The 19,155-nt window shown below is 43.3% G+C and overlaps 1 protein-coding gene across 2 annotated transcripts; it reads right to left on the reverse strand.

Annotated features, from left to right (window-relative positions):
- Positions 1-373: 373 nt before the first annotated feature.
- On the reverse strand, positions 374-18,602 carry hsbp1b (heat shock factor binding protein 1b). Of its 2 annotated transcripts, none has more exons than XM_079501173.1 (4): positions 18,338-18,602; positions 7,825-7,891; positions 6,389-6,532; positions 374-2,053 (listed from the first exon to the last, which is right to left on the reverse strand). In XM_079501173.1, exons 1-3 carry the CDS (start codon positions 18,380-18,382, stop codon positions 6,408-6,410), a joined length of 237 nt encoding a protein of 78 aa, XP_079357299.1. In that variant the 5' UTR covers positions 18,383-18,602; the 3' UTR covers positions 374-2,053; positions 6,389-6,407. The 2 variants fall into 2 exon arrangements, with proteins under 2 accessions (XP_079357299.1, XP_079357298.1); XM_079501172.1 differs by having other exon boundaries at positions 374-2,069.
- Positions 18,603-19,155: the final 553 nt, after the last annotated feature.

Below are 19,155 nucleotides of genomic sequence, written 5' to 3' on the forward strand. Positions count from 1 at the left end.
TAAACAGCCATAGCCACTTGCCCAAATGTGCTGACCTCCACATTTGTCATGACGTCTATGGCCGGAGTGTTTTTGTGCAAAACGAATGCTTGGAATCAATTCAGAATCATGAAAACCCCCTAGTTTGACATGATTGTCACATGCTACTTAAAGCATAAGGAAAGTATGACAATTTTGCCTGCCATAGGATGTTAATGGTAGGGTCACAAGAAACCCCTATAAAAATACTAACCGCCGGTCAGCAAGTGGAGACAATATTTTAGGCTAATAAAGACTATACCAAATTTCCCACTTTAAACAAAAGAGGCCTGTCTGCTGCCGGACTATCATCTGCAGACATGGTTTCTGCCCAACAGCAACACGAGACACAACATTTTATTAAATTACTTTAATAGAACAAAATCAGTCAAGTCTGGAATGCATCTCATAACTTGGCACCTAGAGCGAGATTTAAGTTCCACAAGCTTCTGGTGGTTCACCATTAAAGGTGCTGTGATAGTTCTGTTGTCAAAGTATACATTGCTACAGTACGCAGCTCTTTAGTAAAACAAACTGTCAGGTCAGGATACCAATTTCGTCCAATCGGAATGCTTACAGGATACACTAGTGAAATTAAAAGTGGACCACTGGATGATTCTCTCTCCTGATTGGATTAAATCTGTAGCCCACTTGGAAATGTATTGTTTGCTAAAGAGCTGGACAGACCTCCTGGTACTGAACACAATATAGCAATGATTACCATCAGCATATATAGAGAGCTTGAACAAAAACCCTTTCTAACAAAATAATTACCACTTGCAGCACCTTTTAAATCAGGGATGAAAATACAGAAGACACTTATTTGCATCTGTGACTATCTTTGTATCTTCCAACGTTTTATCCCAGTTTATGTTATATTATATTAACGTGGCCTGTAGGCCTGGTGGCTTGTATTTCTCAGTCTTCCTGGCTGTATGTGTTATATTAAAGGGGAATTTCTCCCTAAACCTTTTTTTACAAAAGTAAGTTGATAATTATGTATATTGACCAAAAAAAATATTTAAAAAAAAATAAAGATATAGGGGAGATGAAGCTGGGGCTGGAGGGGTCGAACACTAGAACTCCTATTCAATCGCGCAATTGGTTTTTGTTTTTTGTTTACATCTGTTCTAGATGATGTGACAGCAACACTCCATGCATTGTTGACACTGCACTCTTCCTGGTCTACGTCAAGGACAGTCTAAGAAGGACGAGACGCGAAGACCGTACGGGCGACGCCATGTTGCTTTGGAAGGAAAGAAACATGCGCAATGGGCTATATGCAGCCAACACTTCCGCGTTCAGCTTCCTTTGTCTCAACTGCGCATGTTTCTTTCCTTCCATGGAGCACCATAAGCAACATGGCGTCGCCCGTACGGTCTTCGCGTCTCGTCCTTCTTAGACTGTCCTTGGTCTACGTGAGCTTTTGTTTTGTTCTTGCCTAATGTAAATGGCTCTGGATTAAGAGCGTCTGCTAAATGCCTAAATTGTAAATTGTGTTAGACCCCTCCAGGAGCAGCTCCAGCTCCTTCTGCTGCTTCAGCTCCCCTATATCTTTACTTTTTTTTTTTTTGGTCAATATACATAATTATCAACTTACTTTTGTAAAAAAAAGGTTTAGGGAGATATTCCCCTTTAACGTGGCCTGTTGGCCTGGTGGCTTGTATGTCTCAGTCTTCCTTGGCTGTATCAACATAGCCCAGTATTTGAATGCGAGGTCATACAAAGTGATGCGGCGGAGGGCAACCGATTTGAACATCCATTTAAATAGTTACCCATCCATCCCTGCACATAAAAGGATTCAGAGAGTTTTTCAAAGAGTGTTAATATCATATCATACTATTATAGTTTACAAATGACGTTTCTACTTTTTCCAAGTCACTACATTATAGGAACTGTAACCATTTATCACAACAGTCGATATAAAAAGCATCTCACACAACAAACCAAATCAATAATCGTTCAATGTTTTTAGAAGATAAAGTTTTGCTGCTCCTGAAGATAGGACCGCCTTCATGCCGTGTTACCTGGCAACCTGCCAACCTGGCAACCTGCAGGGCAGAGACAAGCACAGACATCCAATCAAATCCACTTTATTTATAAAGCACATTTTACAACTCAGAGTTTACAAAGTGCTGTACAGAAGAATAAAAATAAATACACTGGAGCTAAACACAGAGAACAACAGCAAACACACGAAAAATGCAAAACGGATAAACAAAACAAGGACCATAGAAACTAAACCAGGATTAAAAGCCAAGGTGTAGAGGTGGGTCTTTAGGTGGGATTTAAAGGTCTCAATGGAGGGGGCCAGTTTGACATTTGGGGGGGGGGAGCGCATTCCATAATTTGGGGGGTATAATGGAAAAGGCTCTATCCCCTCTGGTCTTTAAACGGGTCTTCTTTTTGACCCTAAGGTTTAGCTGGCCTGAGGACCGCAGTGACCTTGGGGACATGGTCATACAGTACGCCTGCTGTACGTACAGTAGACAGACATGGTCATACAGTACGCCTACCTACAGTGTACACAGACATGGTCATACAGTACGCCTACCTACAGTGTACACAGACATGGTCATACAGTACGACTACCTACAGTGTACACAGACATGGTCATACAGTACGCCTACCTACAGTGTACACAGACATGGTCATACAGTACGACTACCTACAGTGTACACAGACATGGTCATACAGTACGCCTACCTACAGTGTACACAGACATGGTCATACAGTACGACTACCTACAGTGTACACAGACATGGTCATACAGTACGACTACCTACAGTGTACACAGACATGGTCATACAGTACGCCTACCTACAGTGTACACAGACATGGTCATACAGTACGACTACCTACAGTGTACACAGACATGGCCATACAGTACGACTACCTACAGTGTACACAGACATGGTCATACAGTACGACTACCTACAGTGTACACAGACATGGTCATACAGTACGCCTACCTACAGTGTACACAGACATGGTCATACAGTACGACTACCTACAGTGTACACAGACATGGCCATACAGTGTACACAGACATGGTCATACAGTACGACTACCTACAGTGTACACAGACATGGTCATACAGTACGCCTACGTACAGTAGACACAGACATGGTCATACAGTACGCCTACGTACAGTAGACACAGACATGGTCATACAGTACGCCTACGTACAGTAGACACAGACATGGTCATACAGTACGCCTACCTACAGTGTACACAGCATATGTTAGACCAGGGGTGGGCAACTGGCGGCCCGGGGGCCACATGCGGCCCCCACCTTCACTTATCCCATTTTGACCTGAGATCAGATTCTATAAAATGTCTTCTACATCCTGACCGTTTTCTGAAAAAGCTATGTTTCTATGTCATTATGTCGTTCTTTGATTTTTCAAAAATAGCAGATCTACAAGCTCGTAGCGCGCCACCGAGTGGCGCGCTACGAGCTTGTAGATCTGCTATTTTTCAATAGCTAAAGCAAAACATAATGCTAACACCAAAAGGGGTTCCCGCCCAGAATGGGTTAATGTGGCCCTCGGGTCCATGTCAGAATACTGATATAATATTGGTTTCAGCTGTTTACAATTCCACAACATGCAAACATGACCCGCTTTAATTACTTCAATATAAATTAGTAGCTCATTTGAAATTACATAAGAATGTAAATTTTCAGGATTCCAATTAAAAAAAATAGCAAAAAAATAATTCAAGATTTCAATTCGAATATAGCAAAAATAGCCGATGTACAAGCTTGTAGATCGGCTATTTTTGCTACGACAGTAATATATGGCCCTAGGGAGTGAGTGTGGAAATATAGTGGCCCTCTCCATCGTCAAAGTTGCCCAGCCCTGTGTTAGACGAAGACAAAATGGGAAATCTTTTACATTTTTAAGTCCAGTACAAAATATGTTCCATTAAACCTAATGCAAAAGTGCATTTTCTTTAGCTAAACTAACTTCCATTTCTACTACTAGGGCATGCTCAGTATGAGAGGTTGCATTTGGGGAGATAATACTGATATATTTTTTACTGATATAATATTTTTGACACAAACGCACACACACACACGGTCTCTCTCTATTTAACCCATTTTGGGGCGGGAACCCTTTAGTGTTTTAAGCATTGTTATGCTTTAGCTATTGAAAAATAGCTAGATCTACAAGCTCATAGCGCGGCACTCGGTGCCGTGCTATGAGCTTGTAGATCTAGCTAAAAATATATAAATATTAATATATATTTTTGAAAAATCCTGAAAATCTTTGAATATTTATTCTTTCACAGTGAACAAATTTTAACTCATATCTTTGCTTCTGGGGGGCGGGGTCCCTGGAACAACATTTTCAGATGGGGGTCGGCGGCCAATTACATATAATCTTGGGGGTCCTTGACATGAAAATGTTTGAGAACAACATGTTTGAGAATGTCAGAAAACTGTCATGATTTAGAAGACATTTGTAGAATCGTCCTCAGGTCTAAACTAAGGCCCAGGCCACACCACTCTGGATCTTTTGCAAAACGCACATTTCTTTGTGCGTTTGGGCCTTTCAGCCACACGCAAACAGCGTTTCCGGCCACTCAAACGGAGGTTTTTGGAAACGGATAAATAAGTGAAGATTTTCGAAAATATCCGGATCGGTGGAGCTGTGTAGTCATGCAAAACGGAGCTTTTGAGAAACGATGATGTCACTGCTTATTAGCGCATATCATTTTTACTATAATTAGGTGAGAAATGCAGCTTGTGCCTGCATGGAAACTACAGATATCTATCCAATTGTTCATGTTTATATATCACGGTTAACAACTTTAAAACGTATCATATGTTGCATCAACTGCAGTGAGCAAAGGCTCTGCTCTGCTGCATCCAATAATAAATATATCAGCCTACTAGTCCAGTGCGGACTGGTGATTTAATTTGTATTGGTTGTGGGAAGCACAACCGATTGTTTTAATTCAAAGTGGTATATATTCTGTGAAATGTTTATCGTCGTTCCGTGTATCTACAAGCTCCAAGTGTTGCGTCCACATGCAGAGCGTTCCAAGCAGAGGTCCTCACAAGTATAGGTAAAACACTGCCAGTCCTCAGCGCAATGGCCCGTTGCGCAAAGAAGTTGAGATTTTACTTGTGCGATATTCAGATAATCTTCAACCGATTGTTATAATTCGAAGTGGTATATATTCGGTGAAGTTTATATTTTCATTGGGTGTACAAGTCATGTTTTTAATATGCCTTTATCAAATGATATAGAGAGATGGGTAGTGCCCAAGTCCTGTTAGCCATGCAGCCTATATGATCTGTGGTGCTTGCTAGGCCTACATTCTCTCAATTAGGGATTTTCCCAGAGGTTAATTTCACTGATGTGTACAACCTTTATTCAAATAGTTTCATTTGTATTGGAGTGCGAAGCTTGAACAATAGGTTAATTGCGGACCGCTACGGATAAACTGTGGATATTAACCTACCAATAAGGACCCAGGCCAAATGCCATTGCGCAGTAGCCTACACCAACAAGTCTATGCGTGGTGTGTGCATAGCCGCATGTGAAACTATATCGTGCTGTATTTTGCTCTCCATTTCATGGTCATGGTCATGCGAGGAGAGAGAGAGAGAGGGTGCAGAGAGAGAGGTGTGAATGGAATCGCATCGTGCGTATATGGCACATCTCTCTCATGTTTAGGTAATTAAGGGCGCACCATTGACTGCATGTCACTGTCTGTGCCTACATGCTGACAATGTGTGCGCGTGAACTTGTATTAGCCTACACATTATAACGTGACATTTATTATACAGCTCGAAAATATAGCCACTCTACAAGCTCACAACTTGTTGTGGACACTTCTATAGGTCTGACTATGCTATTAATTTATGTGCAGGACTTGCCAAGTCGCCAGAGCAATGGTAAAGTGTCTATCATTTTTAAATTGAGAAAAGTCGAGTCGGGATTTGGAGATTTACGCACATAGTGTGACATGCTGACAGACAATGAAAGAAACATGTTCCACTTCCACTCACAATTTAGGTGGCTTTTAAAATGCGGTACTTATTCCTTCATTAAAAAAATATGATTGGCACCTCATAAGTGTAAATATAAAATCAAGTATAATATAGCCTACAATTGAAACCTGCTACTGCAGTGATTTTATCCTGTGTTCAATGCGTTTCTGCGTTTGGGTGTGGACTCAGATATCTCTGTCGTATGGCCAGGGATTTTTTCTAAAACGGAGGACGAAAATATCTGTTTTGCAAAAGATCCAGAGTGGTGTGGCCTAAGGGTTTTCCTGGGTATTGTATTGTTATTGTATTGGGACTCTTGGCTTTGTGATGATCCATATTCTATGAGGTTTGTGGAGCCCTTACCACTTCCTCGTCACCTTCATTATGACCCTTGACCCTGATCCTTGGGCTTCTCTGGCGGCGCTTCGATCTCCTCCACTCCGGCTTGGGTCATCAGGTCAGCGATGTTCTTCTCCAGGTCATCGATGCGTGTGCTCATCTCATCGAGTGGACACAGTTAAGGCATAGAACTCACACAACGGTACATAATTATGCTTAGATCAATTCTATTTGTACTGTCTTAGTGTCTTGCAGATCAACAAAAACAATTAAACATCAATTAACCATATTAACCCCAGTGTCTTCTGGGGCGAACATGCAGTGAAAATGGTCAACCTACATTAAGTATCACCTCAGAAAGTATCTGGCTCTCCAAGTACCACCACAATAACTGATGTTAACACATTATGTGCCCTTTTAATCTTTCAAAATGGCGACCCAGGATGCCCACTTTTAGACCCAGTTTTTTTTTTTTTACCAAAAAAAACATCCACATACGTCCTGGGCACTCACTACATGCGGTAATTCCTAGGACGTCTGTGGACGTCTGGGCAAAATGTGTTTAAAATACAGTCCAGCTTAGACCTGCCCCATCATATTAACAATTATTATTAACACAGGAGGGAAATGTAATTTATGCTTTTTATTTTTTTCATTCCTAAGCCAATAATAATGCTGCTGCTTTGACAAAACTCTATCTAATCACTAATCACAACTGATGATATTTCTAATGTGATTAATCCGTTCTCAAATCTTCTATTAACGGCTAGTTCTGCTGGCACGACTGGAGAGCCCGTTTCAACCAATTGCTTGCTCAGAAGAACTACCTGTAGTATATAACTATTTCATTCCACTTTTGTCTTTTTTTTATTATTCTTTGGGCGACTCCTCTGTGTACCACCAGAGGGGGCTCAAGTACCACTAGTGGTACTAGTACCACAGGTTGAGAATCACTGATCTATTACATGCTCACAACTGAGCCTGCAGATCACATGTCTGCACATTGTTTTGAGGGCCCTCCTATATACAGGTTTAATGTTTGTTTTTAGTTAAACAAACGTTAAAAATGCCATTAACAATAAAGAGAGTTTAATGTTTGTTTTGTCTGTTTGTTTTACATCACCTAATCATAGCAACATGAGTTAGACTTTAATATATTAGCGCCCCTCACTTTTTATATTTTTACCGGGCAGATAATTAATCATATTTACAACTGGCCTGGCGAAAGGCAAGGCATCTTGAGGGAGGCAGGGTAGGGAGGCAGGGTAGGGAGTCAGGGTAGGGAGGCGGGGTAGGGAGGCAGGGTAGGGAGGCGGGGTAGGGAGGTGGGGTAGGGAGTCGCATAAACTATATTTAGCATAAAAACAAAGCAATATTATAAAACACAGTAAAGAAATAACAAAATCAATCCATGCAATATTCAGCTAATAGACACTGATTAAAGACACGCATTAGGATATTTCTCCCGATGATCTGGTCCGACATGGTCTGGAACTTATCCTGCATCTGCTGTAGCAGCGTCTGGACCTGAGAGAGAGAACACACACACACACACACACACACACACACAGGAGTCAACACACAGTGACCAGCTCAGTGGCCTTGTGGTTAGAGTGTCCGCCCTGAAACTGGGAGGTCGGGGTTCGATCCCCGGCCGGGTCATACCAAAGACAGAAAAAAATGGGACCCAATGCCTCCCTGCTTGGCACTCAGCATCAAAGGGAATGGATTGGGGGTCAAATCTACTAATCAAATGATTCCCGAGCGCGGCGCACGCTGCGGCTCACCGCTCCAAGAGATGGGTCAAATGCGGAGAACAAATTTCACTGCGGTAACGTGTGTGACAAATCGTACTACTTTGACAGTGTCTGGACCTGAGAGAACAACACACAGGAGTCCACACACACACACACACACACACACACACACACACACACACACACACACACACACACACACACACACACACACACACACACAGTGTCTGGACCTGAGAGAACAACACACAGGAGTCCACACACACACACACACACACACACACACACACACACACACACACAGTGTCTGGACCTGAGAGAACAACACACACACACACACACACACACACACACACACACACACACACACACACACACACACACACACACAGTGTCTGGACCTGAGAGAACAACACACACACACACACACACACACACACACACACAGTGTCTGGACCTGAGAGAACAACACACACACACACACACACACACACACACACACACACACACACACACACACACACAGTGTCTGGACCTGAGAGAACAACACACACACACACACACACACACACACACACACACACACACACACACAGTGTCTGGACCTGAGAGAACAACACACACACACACACACACACACACACACACACACACACACACACACACACACACACACAGTGTCTGGACCTGAGAGAACAACACACACACACACACACACACACACACACACACACACACAGTGTCTGGACCTGAGAGAACAACACACACACACACACACACACACACACACACACAGTGTCTGGACCTGAGAGAACAACACACACACACACACACACACACACACACACACAGTGTCTGGACCTGAGAGAACAACACACACACACACACACACACACACAGTGTCTGGACCTGAGAGAACAACACACACACACACACACACACACACACACACACACACACACACACACAGTGTCTGGACCTGAGAGAACAACACACACACACACACACACACACACACACAGTGTCTGGACCTGAGAGAACAACACACACACACACACACACACACACACACACACAGTGTCTGGACCTGAGAGAACAACACACACACACACACACACAGTGTCTGGACCTGAGAGAACAACACACACACACACACACACACACACACACACAGTGTCTGGACCTGAGAGAACAACACACACACACACACACACACACACACACACACAGTGTCTGGACCTGAGAGAACAACACACACACACACACACACACACACACACACACACAGTGTCTGGACCTGAGAGAACAACACACACACACACACACACACACACACACACACACACACACACACACACACACACACACACACACACACACACACACACACACACACACACACACACACACACACACACACACACACACACATAGTGTCTGGACCTGAGAGAACAACACACACACACACACACACACACAGTGTCTGGACCTGAGAGAACAACACACACACACACACACACACACACACACACACACACACACACACACACACACACACACACACACACACACACACACACACACACACACACACACACACACACACACACACACACACACACACACAGTGTCTGGACCTGAGAGAACACACACACACACACACACACACACACACACACACACACACACAGTGTCTGGACCTGAGAGAACAACACACACACACACACACACACACACACACACACACACACACACACACACACACACACACACACACACACACACACACACACACACACACACACACACACACACACACACAGTGTCTGGACCTGAGAGAACAACACACACACACACACACACACACACACACACACACAGTGTCTGGACCTGAGAGAACAACACACACACACACACACACACACACACACACACACACACACACACACACACACACACACACACACACACACACACACACACACACACACACACACACACACACACACACACAGTGTCTGGACCTGAGAGAACAACACACACACACACACACACACACACACACAGTGTCTGGACCTGAGAGAACAACACACACACACACACACACACACACACACACACACACACACACACACACACACACACACACACACACACACACACACACACACACACACACACACACACACACACAGTGTCTGGACCTGAGAGAACAACACACACACACACACACACACACACACACACACACAGTGTCTGGACCTGAGAGAACAACACACACACACACACACACACACACACACACACACAGTGTCTGGACCTGAGAGAACAACACACACACACACACACACACACACACACACACACACACACACACACAGTGTCTGGACCTGAGAGAACAACACACACACACACACACACACACACACACACACACAGTGTCTGGACCTGAGAGAACAACACACACACACACACACACACACACACAGTGTCTGGACCTGAGAGAACAACACACACACACACACACACACACACACACACACAGTGTCTGGACCTGAGAGAACAACACACACACACACACACACACACACACACACACACACACACACACACACACACACACACACACACACACACACACACACACACACACACACACACACACAGTGTCTGGACCTGAGAGAACAACACACACACACACACACACACACACACACACACAGTGTCTGGAGTCTAAGGCTGAACGATTTTGAGAAAAAATCTAATTGCGATTTTTCTGACCAATATTGCGATTGCGATTTGACTCGCGATATTTTTTTTTAAAATCACACCCGTGTGAAGTAAGTGGTGCAACTCCGTGTGGGCGCCCCCGGGGGGTCCCCGAAACTTCCAGACCCACAGGAACGTGCCCAGGGTGCCGGCCCGGTTTAGGCGAGCCGCCCCGCGTCCGAACGGTCGAGAAAGAGTTACTGTGTGTGGGTCCCCAGGCGGTCCCTATACTGTACTGTACTGTACTGTACAGTCACTGTACTGTAATGTCACACCTAAAATCATCATATAGGGCCTATACAGTTAGGCTGCGCAACAGTGACACTTGGTTGTGAAAACCAACCAAATGCTATTTTCGTGCTCGGACAGACCCAGCCAGCCACCCACCCATCCACCCACCCACCCACAGACACACAAAGCTCCATAATGAAGTGGTTGCACCACTTAAAAAGTAAAGCTTCAATTTAGTATTCACTGTGTCCATGTAATGAAACATTATCAAATGGCATACCATTCATTTACTTTACCAGGCAGTGATGTCAGGATTCACAGTATGTGAGACAGCTCAAAATAATGTAGGCTAACTAACCAAATTGACCTGTGTTTAATTAACTACAATAAGAATGTGTGTTAAAATTGTAATGTTAGAAATAATTGTAAATAGCTCTCTGGATACAGACCATAAATGCAATGTAATTTCCAGACTTTCTATTTAAGTGCAATTGCTATTAGGCTACAGTTATCTAATCATCAGAGCACAATATTGTGATTCTCATTTAATATTCACATTTAGATATTATGTTCAATTGATTTATTTGTTTTTGAGGGGCAGTAGCCCCTCCTAAATCCAGTGCACGTATGTCCACAAACGTCCTACACAAACATTAAATTCCCATTGACAATTTTATGTCATTGTCTGAGCAAAGAAATAGGCCTAGTGTCTATTTTACGTCATGATGATGTACGATGATAAGAGCGCCCCTCACTTCACACGGGTGGGATTTTTGTAACCAAATAAAAGCATATGCATTGCATAAGTGTAGGCTACATTTTGACAGATGTGATGTGATGACAGAATTAGGCTATCAATTATTAGAGATAATTTTGTCGGAGGTTTAAGACAAGCTCATAACTTTAACTTTAATGTTTATGAGCTTGTTGGCCGGCTATTTTCCCACCACGGGTCCTGGTGTAAGCTTTTTTTTAATGATGGCTATCGGATCTCGGTACAATTTCGCGGACCTCGCTCAGACAAATCATTACAAATGTACATGCACCACAATGGGGACCGGTTCACTAGAATCGGGGACGACGACGACAATGTAGCATTAATAAAATAAACAGGGGGCAGGACAGCAGGACAGCGCCCGTGCCATGCGAAGGTTTGTGGTGTTGCTGCGGGATGTTTTGACTGTCGCTGTACCATGACAGGTCTTGCACAAAACTCTCTTGTTGGACGTCTGTAACGTCAAAACCAAAATAATGCCATATCCCCGAAGTGCCTGATCTCTTTGGGATTAAATTGTGCGGATTTAAGAAAGTTTATTCGGGCTCCGCAGACGCTATCTGCTCCTCAGCTGCTGCTGACTTGGTAGCATTAGCATCAACGCACTGAACACAGAGCAGAGTAGACGTAAATTATGACTTTGTTTTGGGCACTGCGCGAGCGTGTACACATGCACTGCAGTCACATGCACTGCAGGGACACTTCTGATTGGTTAGAATAGAGAGCACAGTATAGCCGTGTTGTAAATACTGGATCAGACGCGCTCCGGGTTGATTATGATTTTTGTTTTAATCGCAGCCTTTGCGATTTGCTAATCGCGTGGTTTCAAATCGCAATTTCGGTTTGAAAACGATTAATCGTTCAGCCAACTCTGGACCTGAGAGAACAACACACACACACACACACACACACACACACACACACACACACACACACACACACACACACACACACACACACAGTGTCTGGACCTGAGAGAACAACACACACACACACACACACACACAGTGTCTGGACCTGAGAGAACAACACACACACACACACACACACACACACACAGTCTGGACCTGAGAGAACAACACACACACACACACAGTGTCTGGACCTGAGAGAACAACACACACACACACAGTGTCTGGACCTGAGAGAACAACACACACACACACAGTCTGGACCTGAGAGAACAACACACACACACACACACACACACACACACAGTGTCTGGACCTGAGAGAACAACACACACACACACACACACAGTGTCTGGACCTGAGAGAACAACACACACACACACACACACACACACACACACACACACACACACACACACACACACACACACACACACACACACACACACACACACACACACACACACACACACACACACACACACACACACACACACACACACACACACACACACACACACACACACACACACACACACACACACACACACACACACACACACACACACACACACACACACAGGACCTGAGAGAACAACACAGGAGTGAAACCACAAGAACGGATATGGTGGGGGGAGGACGGCTATGTTTTATAGCCATATATCGCTTGTATTGATAGAGATTATCCTTTTAATTTTAACCCATTCTGGGCGGGAACCCCTTTTGGTGTTTTAAGCGTCATGTTATAATTTAGCTATTGAAAAATAGCAGATCTACAAGCTCATAGCGCGGCACCGAGTGCCGCACTACGAGCTTGTAGGTCTGCTATTTTTGAAAAATCATGGAAATGTGGCACAAATCTTTGAATACATATTATTTCAGAGCGAACGTTTTTAACTCAAATCTTTGCTTCTGGGGGGGAGGTCCCTGGAACAACATATTTTCAGATGCGGGTCGGCTGCCAATTACATATATTTTTGGGGGTCCTTGACATGAACATGTTTGAGAACCACTGACATAGAAACATAGCGTTTTTCTGAGAACTGTCATGATTTAGAAGGAATTTGTCCTCAGGTTGAAATGGGCTAATAATAAAGTACAATCTGACAGCACGCTTTGACCTTGTAGGTCTGCTAGTTTCTCTATTAGTTTTAATGTTAAAAAGGGGACTTAAAAGTGGATTTCCGTTTGTTAAAATAAGTGTTAGCTCTATAGTGTGTTTGGGTATATGTGGGTTTTGATGTCTTGTCTATTCTGGGGTGGGGGGGTGGGATTAGTTTTTTCTGTGCTTTTTCTGTGTTTACTCAACCTTTTATTTTATTTTGACTCTTTGTGCTCTACTTTTATTCAGCCTTTATTCTTGCTATGCCACATTATCTTATACTCATTCCATTATGGCTACCAGCACTTCCACTGCGTCACCTAGAGGTGGCAGCATTACTTTACTTACCTGGAATGTCAGAGGTCTTAGGACAAATCTGAAAAGCTCTATAGGGTGTTTGTTCACAGGGGTCTCATTCATCCCACCTCTTTAGTAAACTGAAAATAAATGTTTCAGGTCCAGGTTTACCAATTTCATCTACATCACCAGGAGGATGTTTACAGGATAAACTAGTGAAATTGGAAGTAATCAAACGTACTGTACTCATTGCTGGAGTGTTCAGCAACGGGAGTCTCCGTGTCACTCTTTATTGAACAGAAAATGCATTTTCAAGTTATGATACCAATTGTATCACATCAGGGTAGGGAATTCAGCCAAGGATACAGAAGTAAGGACACATTCAGAACTAGAACATTAACGCCTTGAGGGCTTTGAATTATTTAATCCAACATTCCCCCCCTTCTTAAAGGGCGAATGTCATTCCCCTCGGGAGATAACAGCTATTTTTCATGCTAATCATGATGATGACGTCAGGCCGGCAATGAGCTTCCCCCCCGTCTTCTATGCGGACTTGGTCGCAGTAGTAGCATAGCAACTTATGCTACTCTTTTGGTGTCACATTTAGCTTCATACTGGGTTTAAGTCTCATTCAAAAAAAAAATTCGCTCGAAAATGTTAGTTACAATGAAATTGAGTTGACGTGTTTTTTTTTTTAGGGTAACTGTTGCATAATCGCAATTTCGCACTCGAGTCCCATGCCCCGGCCATCTAGCTCTGTCCCCCCCACTGACATGCCCTCAACCACGGCTAAGTTCAGCCTGCTGCGGTCGGAGCCTTGCTCACAGGTTGAGCAGCAGCACTGCAGCGGGCTAAAATGCATATCCGTCTTCAAATATCTCATGTACCACAACATTGTTCAAGTGAACTGTGTGTTTATGCTTAAATGGTAAATGGTGCATTTATATCGCGCCTTTATCCAAGGCGCTTTACATAGATTCATAGAAATTGGCTGAAATTCTGCAACCCACCTGAATTTTTTTTTTCTGTTTATGGAAATGGGGAGACCTGGGTGCATCTTAGAAATGGGGAGACCTGGGTGCATCTTAGAAATGGGGAGACCTGGGTGCATCTTAGAAATGGGGAGACCTGGGTGCATCTTAGAAATGGGGAGACCTGGGTGCATCTTAGAAGTCCAACTAGGCAAATGCCTTTTGCTAAAAAGGAAGGTCAGATGATATCTCAATGTTCAAAGCTGCTGCAATGATAAATCAGAGCACGATGATGTCTTAGTCTTAAATCGCCATGGTAACCATCACCAGCCCACGGAGAGTCTAAACAACATCCCACCCATGGTGTGTGCTTAGTTACACCAGAGTGTAACATCTCCTTGACAATGCTGCAACTCATTCATTTAACCCATTCTGGGCGGGAACCCTTTTTGGTGTTTCAAGCATTATGTTATGCTTTAGCTATTGAAAAATAGCAGATCTACAAGCTCATAGCGCGCCACCGAGTGCCGCGCTACGAGCTTGTAGTTCTGCTAATTTTGAAAAATCTTGAAAATGTGGCTCAATTTAAATCTTTGAATGTATATTATTTCAGAGTGAACGTTTTTAACTCAAATATTTGCTTCTGGGGGGGGGGGTCCCTGGAACATCATATTTTCAGATGGGGGTCGGTGGCCAATTACATATCATGTTTGGGGTCCTTGACATGAAATATTGAGCACCACTGATACAGAAACATGAGGTTTTTCAGAAAACTGTCAGGATTTAGAAGACATTTGTAGAATCGTCCTCATCGTTCCGAGGTCTAATTGAGTTAAAAGGATAACTAAAACAGAACTAAACTAAAAGACAGAACATTTAGGCAGGGTTTTCAGCGTGGGGTCCGAGGACCCCCAGAGCTATGGACCAGAGCTAGAGGACCCCCAGAGGGGAATATAGCATAACTATCAGTTAATACCATAACCCTGTATTGTATACATTGGCTGTTTGAAAATAGCCGATCTACAAGGGTGAGTGGGGCTTGTGAAGAATGGCTATTTTCTGTTTTTTCTTCTTTTTTTTATCCCACGATTTTGTAACCCATTTTTCACCCCTGTGTCAATTATCTAATGTGATCCTGGGCTCTACACACCCTCCGCCAACCTAGTCCCCATATATGGGGGACATGGGGAGAGCAACGGACTTGAACTCATGCTTCCTTCATGCCTGAGTGTCCAAGTTGCTCCTTTACACCTGACAGGGGGGAGTTTCCCTGGTTGGACGTAGCGCGTGGAAGGAACACGTTATTCCAACCAGTTCCTTTCCCCTCCATCAGGTGCCCCGGCTGGCCAGGGGGAGGCAGTTTAGAGACCAGGATTACTGCATGTTTTTAGTGAGGGTACCTACCCTAGGGGACACCGGGAGAACATGCAAACTCCACACAGAAAGGCCCTTTCGAATGGCTATTTTCAACAACGACAAAAAAAGTAAATGTAAACATTTAGAAGAATTACTAGAATATATATCTGAAACATTGTAACACCACCTACGGACTACACTAACAGTATATCTTGTATAGGGGGATGGATGGATGCCAGGATGACAATCATTTATGTATAGGGGGATGGATGGATGCCAGGCTGACAATCATTTCAGATGTGGGTCCATCCGTGGCCAAATAAAAGATTCATCTCCTTTTCTTTGACATGACAAAGTTTTGAGAACCACAGCATGTGGGAACTGTAGGCGTGCTCGTGACTCAAGTGGTGATTTGAAAAGCTAACCGAGGGTCCCGAATAGTGTTGTTTTCGTCGACTAAAACTAAGACGAAAAATGTTAGTCGACTACCTTTTTTCACTGACTAAAACTAAATTAAAACGAATCTATGATGACTAAAACTAAGACTAAATACACTGACAATTTCATCAAAGGGAGGGACTAGTGGACAAGAGATCCAATTTTATGCTAGGTTGCATGCTGAAAATAGCAGTTCTACAATCTCACAACGCAGCGTTGTGAGATTGTAGAACTGCTATTCTTAGCATGCAACCAAAGTGTAAAATCTGCCATTACAACGACATTTAGCAGTGGCAGCGGTGGCCGAACGGATTGCGGAGCGGTCTTGATACCGGAAGGTCGCCTGTTCGAATCAGCGGTCCGACACGTTCAAATTACCACCGCTGAAGTGCCCTTGAACAAGGCATTGAACCACTACGATGAAATGTGTTCTATGAGCAGGGCCTGGCTGGAAACAAGTTCTTGAGCTTAGCCCAGATACCCTGGGTAAATATAGTAATCATTTAATTTCATCAAGGCCTGTCAAAACATATTGTAGTCGACTAAATCAACTGTAGAGTCGAATGACATTTAGTTGACTAAAACTAGACCAACACTAAGACATTCCAGGTGACTAAAACTAAGTTAAAACTATTCAAGAGACTATGACTAAAACTTGCTGCCAAAAACTACACTGCATGGTCCCAAAAGAGGCTAGATTTGCGCTCCTTCGTTTCCATGACAACATGTCAAACATCACTGCGTGGAAGAAAAGCACATTCTTGGTGACAGATCAATCAATACACGAGTTTAGCCCAATCAACATCTTTGGAATTAAATAATAATAATCATATACCTATTAATGCAACAGCATAGCGTGTGCGGTGGTGGTGGGGGGGTTTATAGGTGGGTGGGTACATGCAGTACAGAAAGCATTCCGTTCGCATAACGTGCACAGATGAGACGATCCATTTGATCAATGGACAACAAACATCAATATGATAGAAATGAGCATTTCTAACATTAGTGCACTATTCAAGCACGCTGTTTGGTTTGGGGGGGGGGGGGGGGGGGCGTATGTTATATTAATGTTATTAATGTTTTTACTTAAGTGTCACTAATGATGACGTCCATCCAGGGCCAGGGACTGCTACAATTAGCTTTTAGACGTTTTTTTCTGGTGCAATAAACACATCTATTATGCATTATTAATGTTCCCCTGGACAAAAAAGTAAACAACATAAGATGCTAGCCTGTGTTAGCATGCTAACTGCTAGTGCTAGCTAGCATGAATGAATTGCTGTGATCGGGGGTTAGTGTGTGTGTGTGTGTGTGTGTGTGCTAGCTAGCTAGCCTACAACAGCAGCAGCAGCTAATCACGACTCACCACATTGGTCAGATCCTGCACCGACTTGGGGTCCGTTTCGGCCATTATTAATTATTATTATGACTCTGAGACGCGAAGGAAGGTCGATTGATTGGCGATGAATTAATTATGAAATGATGAAAGCGTGCGGAAGGTATAGTAGGTGTAGTAAAGATGTCTCTCTGTTCTGTGATGTCTGTGTCAGCACTGACTGCAGATCAGCTGTTTTCCTCAAACACACACACCAGCAGCAGCACCCAGCCAGCTGCAGTCTCGCGAGAGTATCGCGGCGAGGTTTGGGTAGAGGAATGTGGAACGTTGAGTTCTTTATGGTGATTATTTATTTATTTATATATCTATCTACTCGTGGCTTCCACGAGTGTTGGTAAACCTGCGCCACCACGTGCACGTTGTTGTTGTTGTTTGTGTTGTTTACCAGTTATTGATTGATTGATTGATTGATTGATTGATTGATTGATTGATTGATTGATTGATTGATTGATTGATTGATTGAAATATGTATTAACAGTTTGCAGAATTACAGTACATTTCAAGCACAACTCAATACAAAGACTGTTAACTGTGAGTGGACGAACCAATTAAGCATTACACTTGTTTACAAAGAGGGTCCACCATGTTCAATTCATCAAAACATTTAGTGACGTACAAATAGACACTTCTATATAAAGTCAAAGAACAGAACAGGAATTCATCATATAAGTAAGAGTCAAACAGAGTAACAACTCATTCAGTCATTCTGTTCTAGCTGTGATCAACCAACCATGAGCTGAACCATTAATAATTTAATATAGCCTGTATATTTATATATAGTACTAGGT

The sequence above is a fragment of the Electrona antarctica genome (assembly GCF_951216825.1).
Source record: "Electrona antarctica genome assembly, chromosome: 5".
Lineage (NCBI taxonomy): Eukaryota > Metazoa > Chordata > Actinopteri > Myctophiformes > Myctophidae > Electrona > Electrona antarctica.

Bases quoted from the DNA above. Each gene is read 5' to 3' on its own strand.
- hsbp1b (XM_079501173.1), bottom strand. From the start codon at position 18,382: ATGGCCGAAACGGACCCCAAGTCGGTGCAGGATCTGACCAATGTG. The intron at 7,892-18,337 runs GTGAGTCGTGAT...TCTCTCTCTCAG, and splicing joins TGCAGGATCTGACCAATGTG to GTCCAGACGCTGCTACAGCA. The intron at 6,533-7,824 runs ATATCCTAATGC...AACTGTGTCCAC, and splicing joins GGACCAGATCATCGGGAGAA to TCGATGAGATGAGCACACGC.